The sequence below is a fragment of the Triticum aestivum genome, chromosome 5A (assembly GCF_018294505.1).
Source record: "Triticum aestivum cultivar Chinese Spring chromosome 5A, IWGSC CS RefSeq v2.1, whole genome shotgun sequence".
Taxonomy (NCBI): Eukaryota; Viridiplantae; Streptophyta; class Magnoliopsida; order Poales; family Poaceae; genus Triticum; species Triticum aestivum.
In genome coordinates, this window is record NC_057806.1 from 470,070,469 (window position 1) to 470,076,704 (window position 6,236).

Below are 6,236 nucleotides of genomic sequence, written 5' to 3' on the forward strand. Positions count from 1 at the left end.
GTTGGTGAAACTTTTGTGTGGTCTCGTTGACTCTGTCTGGTGGCTTTATTCATAAAGTCGGGCGTATGACTTTTCTCTAAAAATTTGTGAAAATAGATTCCACTGTTATCTAGCCTGCGTGCCACCGTTTACTCTTTCGTACTGTGTCCCTTATGTTGGTGAAACTTTTGTGTGGTCTCGTTGACTCTGTCTGGTGGCTTTATTCATAAAGTCGGGCGTATGACTTTTCTCTAAAAATTTGTGAAAATATATTTTATACACATACATGTGCTCCCATTGTTTACAGACGCATCATAAGATTCTAGCTCATACAATTTCAAATTAAAAGTACTCAATATTTCAAAGATAACAAATGACCAACGCGAACACTGACGCAATAAATACAAATATCAAATATCAGAATGTTCCAGCTATAGCACACATTAAAAGCTCGTTCTTGAACAAACAAGATCGCTCCAAGGACTAAACAAGAAAATCAAGTTTGCAGTCGAATATGTACCTGTTTGCACCAAATATACTGTTGTGGTGCTTCTTATCTTGATGGCTTCAATCTCCAAGGACACAAGATGATCTCTTTTCTTTTTGCGTATGTACTCAAATGATGTTCGAAGGTGGATATTCTATTTTGATGCACATGAGAGAAGAACAAAGAAGAAGCAGCAAGAGTACCATAACTAGGGTCCGGTGAACCATTTTTCCTTATCTTCAAGTGTTTGTCATTTCCCTATCTACACGACCCCACATGAACAGGTATATCGTCATGATATGCGAACATATATTATAGATAAAAGTGAAAACAAAAACCTGTCTATACATCCCCAAACGCGAATCTTGGCGCAAATCAACGGCACAGAATCTGCGTGCGCCACACTTACGCGCCCTAAACCCTCTCCCGGAATGGATAGACCGTATCAAATTGATCGAACGAGCTTGACTCTATAACACAAACTTTTAGATCAATGCCTTTGAATTCCAAAACAAATTCCTTTACAGCATGCACACACAAATTCCTTTACAGCATGCACACATGCTAGATGAGAAGAACGGACGGCCAGGATGGGCCTCCAGCACCACCATCGCCATCCAGATCTCTGCAACAGGAAGCGCCCGCAAGCAGGGGAAGGAGGAGGAAAGTGGACGTTGGGCACGGGAGTCTCGGTCCGTGGGAAAAAGAGGGAGCGAGAGGAGGGAGACCACGCCCTGCACGCCGTACCCTCGGCTGGCTACCCACCCTAACCCTAACCCATGTTTAATTTACTCACCACCATCATCATCAACCGCTCTGTAGACTAGTTTATGCGCCCCAAGAGCCCAGCTTTTCACCACCACCACCATCATCTTTGACCCGTCCCTCCATCCCCTCCCCTTCTCCCCCACAAGCGCTTGTCTCTTTGCAGGCTGGGCCAGCCACTGACCCAGCGCCAGCAGCTCTCCTCCCCTTGCCCGGATGAATCCCCACACCAATTAGTACTCTCGCCACTCCACCCGCCCCCACCTCCCTCCACTTCCCTCCGCCATTGCCAGCCCCGCCCGCACATGGCCCGCCTTCCGCGCGGAGACGACGAATATCCCGCCGCCGCCGCGTCTCCGCTCCCTCGACCCGCCGCCACGGCCACCCCGCCCTCCTCCTAAGGTAAGGTATGCCGCCTCCCCCGCCCGGCCACGGCCCGGCAGCTTGGTTTCTTGACTGGACGGCCGCCTAGGGATTTAGGGGCGGCGTCATTTTCCTCAGGTGGAGGTGGGGATGGATATGCGGGTGCTCCTTCTTGATCTGCTGCTTGTGCGGCTTTACCGCCGCCGCCCATCACTCTCCAGATCCAATCCCGCCCCTTTTATTCATTAAAAAACCATTTTCTCTCTCTTCTTTCCGTTGCTTGCCTGCTAGCTTGCATTCAATGGGGGCGCTGGAGTGAGTGCCCCCCATGCCCTGATGTGGATGCCATGCTAGTCTGTCTCTACGTATGCGCGACACCGCATGTGTGCTTGCCGCGCTGTGGCTCATATGATCCATGGCGCGCTCCATCATGCCTGCTTCTCCCTTTGGGGGAAGGGAGGGGAAAGGTGGGATGTGTGCGCCTTGTGACGAGCTCGCAGCTGTGCCAGGTTGCAATGCTCTCTCCTTCCTTCCTCCCCCTTTCCATCCCCTTCACCTCGCCGCTTTGGGGATATCTTAAAGATTCCCTTTTGTTATTAATCCCGCGGTTCTGGCCCACTCCGCCCTATTTTTGTGGGAGATGCTGCTGGCTCGGGGTTTCCTGGGGGTGGGGTGGAGTGGGGGGCTTGTGATTTCTTCTTTCTAGCCAGGACCTCTCTCCTCCCTTCACCTCCTCTCTTCTCCTCTTTTGGGATGCGGCGGAGTGGCAGGGGCGGCCGGGTGGATGGATCTGCCCAGCGCTTAGTTGCAGTAGCTTGTGTGTGAGTCTGCAGGTGACTTCTTGGTCTCATGGGTGGTTCTCAAAATGATTCCCCCCTTTCTCTTTCTGTGTAGGGATTTCTTTCTTTTCTGCTCGGCGTGTCCGTTTTAGGTTGTTGTTTCTGTCGATTTTACCTGGTGGTTTGGATTTCTTGGAATATTTCTGATCCTTGTTCTCTTCTGGTGAATTGATACGAACAAACCCTAGTTATTTTATTGGTATGCTGATACGCTGTCTGGGCGAATTGATTTGCAGGTTAGGAGGTTGGGAATTGCTCGGTCAGCCTTGTACTGAGCACTGACCGGGCGCCTAGACTGGGCGTTTGTTGTGATTCCGGTCAACCGCTTGCTCAGTTCATGTCTTCCAAGCCTGCCTCCCAAAGTATGCCGGAGCAAGCGGCAAAGCCAAAGGAAATGGGTGAAGATGACAGGCAGCGATCTGCTGCTGAGGAGGTTTCCGGGGAGCCGGACCAGCAGCAAGAATCTCCAGCTCCTGTGCTGGACAAGGATGCTCCAGATCTCTCCTCAGACTCTGGGGGCCTGGATGTGCCACTAGCCCCAGAGGCAGAATCTGATGAGTCAAAAGAGACTAAGAACTCCGATTCCAACGAGAATCAAGAAAAGAAGTCGTCGCAAAAGAGTAGTATCAGTGATAGCTTTATTTCAGCTAAAGTGAGTGATGGGACAAATAGTCTGGGTAAGACCAGTGGTAGTGCTAAGACAAGTGGCCGAGATTTCACCGAGAGTGGCAAGAGCAGCATGTGCCGTGTTAGTGCAAGCAGTGATTTGAGTGATGAGAGCTCCTGCAGCAGTATGAGCAGTGCCACCACAAAGCCCCACAAAGGGAATGATTCGAGGTGGGAGGCCATCCAAGTGGTCAAATCCAGGGAGGGCGTTCTTGGTCTGAACCAATTTAGGTTGCTTAAGAAGCTGGGTTCTGGTGATATCGGAAGTGTGTATCTCTCTGAATTGAGTGGTACCAAGAGTCACTTTGCAATGAAGGTGATGGATAAAACATCTCTGGCTAGTCGGAAGAAGCTGCTCCGGGCACAGACCGAGCGGGAGATACTGCAGTCCCTGGATCATCCATTTCTGCCGACCCTATATACTCATTTTGAGACGGACAAGTTTTCGTGTCTGGTTATGGAGTTCTGCCCTGGAGGGGACTTGCACACTCTTCGACAAAGGCAGCCTGGAAAACATTTTTCAGAGCAAGCAGCAAAGTATGCACTTTCTCTTGCTAATTATTTCACATGAATGATTTGTTTATAACATTCTTTGTTAGGTATTTTATCATGTGTCTCGTCTGCTTCAACATCACTTCATTATTTTTGGGCCTGATAGCTTCATGTTGCCATAGTCAGGTTGCATATGAAATACTTAAGTCTTTTTTACGTCGTAATATATAGCATGTTTATTGTGCACAATAGAATCAGAAAGGTGCAGTATGTTGTAGAAACTAATGTGTCCCATGCTGATAGTTGCACGTTGCTAAGTGGATCATTGTTGGATTTTCATTTGCCTATGAAAGCTGTGCTGAATGCTGACGAAGGATTTAACTTATTTTTTTTTCTTTCTCTCTTGATGTTTCAGGTTCTATGTAGCAGAGGTGCTCCTTGCATTGGAGTACCTGCATATGCTCGGGATTATATACCGTGATCTCAAGCCAGAAAATGTCCTAGTTCGGGAGGATGGGCACATCATGCTGACTGATTTTGACCTCTCTCTTCGTTGTTCAGTGAGCCCAACCGTGATCAGGGGTGCAAATCCTGGCTTAGATGCGCTGCAGAGGAACAATGCAGCGTACTGCGTCCAACCTGCGTGCATTCAGCCATCCTGTGTTGTTCCAACCACATGCTTTGGTCCTCGATTCTTCTCGAAATCCAAGTCCAAGTCAAAGTCTAAGAAGGAGAAGCCAAAGCCGGACATCGTGAACCAGGTTAACCTATTCCCTGAGATGATCGCCGAGCCAACTGATGCTCGGTCTATGTCCTTTGTGGGCACCCACGAGTACCTGGCCCCAGAGATAGTGAAAGGGGAAGGCCATGGCAGCGCGGTGGATTGGTGGACCTTTGGCATATTCTTGTACGAACTACTGTTCGGCAAGACCCCTTTCAAGGGTTCAGGCAACCGAGCGACGCTTTTCAACGTCGTCGGTCAGCCCCTGCGGTTCCCAGAGTCCCCGCTAGTGAGCTTCTCGGCAAGGGACATGATAAGGGGACTACTGGTCAAGGACCCGCAGCACCGGCTGGGCCACAAGCGTGGGGCCACGGAGATAAAGCAGCACCCCTTCTTCGAGGGCGTGAACTGGGCCCTTATAAGATGCGCGAGCCCTCCGGACATACCCAAGCCCGTGGAGCTGGACTGCCGCCCGAAGCAGGCCCCGTCGGCGAACGGGAAGGTCGCGCCGGCCTCCAACCAGAAGGGCTCGGACAACTACCTAGAGTTTGAGTTCTTCTAGCCTCTCTTTGGTGGTGCATTATGGATCCTCCGGAACAACAGCACATTTGAGCTGAGGCACCACAGAAAGAGAAAGTGTAGAGCTCCCCCTCTTGGCCTGGGAAGGTACTCTCATTTGTTGTAGATTGTATGCTCTTTTCTGGAGCCTCCTCCCCAAGTTTTCTTCTTTCCTTTTTCTTTTTCGCCATTGAACTTGTTAGTCCTCTCTCTTAGTCAACCAAATACTCTATGCATGTTAATTGCGATTTTCGGAAACCGCATTGTGGCGGTGCCTCCTGAACGGGTTTGAAGGAGCGTGCCTGTTCAGGCCGTCGAATGTAACCGCTATTTGTACCTTGTAACTGATGTTTCTTCTTCATCCATCGCTCGCTCCGCGTGGCTTATTCTGCTGCTTCTAGTGTTGCTGATACCTTCATGCTAACAGACAATGCAGCTGTTACTATCTATCTCACCAGGACCAGGTATTCCTGTTGTATGAATATGATTGCAGATTGTGACATGTGGAGAGTAGGAACAAGCTTATTTATGTATGTACGTCTCTTGCCCGGTTTTTGATGTTGTGTGAGATGAAAGAAGGGTGGTTTATACTCCCTATTTGTTCATGGATGTACCTATATACTAAAATATGTCTAGATACATCTATATTTTGACAAATGAAAGGCATGTATTGTGGAACGAAGGGAGTACATACTTTCACACCATGGATGCTTCTTTTCTGAGGGAATTCACATCATGTATGCTACTTCCTCCGTCTTAAAATAACTGTCTCTGATTTAGTACCCCTCTATAAAGAAATATAAGAGTGTTTGGATCACTATTTTATTTCTTTACGGAGGGAGTACAACTTTGGGAGGGATTTGGATTTGCTTCAGCGAGATTTTTCGCATGGGTGGTTCAGATTGACGTATCTCTCGGCTGGAGATGAACTTTCAGGACAGAACAGGAGATGCACCACCAGCACTTTGACAACTCACAGGCCTGTTGCCCACTCAAGTCAGTTTGGGGATGTTGGAGTAGCTAGCTAGGAACCGTGTCGTGCTGGAACTTCTTCTTTTGGCGACGAGTGCCATTGCTGGAAGTTTTAAGCTGGGGAGAAAAATATCAACCGAAAACAACAGTACCTTTCAGCGGGAAACATCACCCTCAAAGACGAGTCAAGCCACCACCGTCCGTTGAGGAATCCTATTTCTCGCATGGTGGACACGCGTGTGCGTGTGCGTGTGTGTGCGACTCACCAAAGCGTGTCATTGTCCAAGATGGTACAAGCCGGGTTCCATAGGAAAGTTGTCACGCCAATCAGGCCGATATGGCGACTCTGATAGAGTTGTCCTAGTAAAGCGTGTTGTCGCCCAAGATGACAAAC

At 49.2% G+C, this 6,236-nt stretch overlaps 1 protein-coding gene across 4 annotated transcripts; it reads left to right on the top strand.

The window, feature by feature from the left end:
- The first annotated feature begins 1,385 nt into the window (after positions 1 to 1,385).
- LOC123104084 (serine/threonine-protein kinase D6PK) lies at positions 1,386 to 5,231 on the top strand. 4 transcript variants are annotated; one of them, XM_044525806.1, is made up of 3 exons: positions 1,386 to 1,633; positions 2,670 to 3,636; positions 4,007 to 5,231. In XM_044525806.1, exons 2-3 carry the CDS (start codon positions 2,771 to 2,773, stop codon positions 4,872 to 4,874), a joined length of 1,734 nt encoding a protein of 577 aa, XP_044381741.1. In that variant the 5' UTR covers positions 1,386 to 1,633; positions 2,670 to 2,770; the 3' UTR covers positions 4,875 to 5,231. The 4 variants fall into 4 exon arrangements, with proteins under 4 accessions (XP_044381741.1, XP_044381743.1, XP_044381744.1 ...); XM_044525808.1 differs by having other exon boundaries at positions 1,388 to 1,638; XM_044525809.1 differs by lacking the exon at positions 1,386 to 1,633 and adding an exon at positions 1,856 to 2,103.
- Positions 5,232 to 6,236: the final 1,005 nt, after the last annotated feature.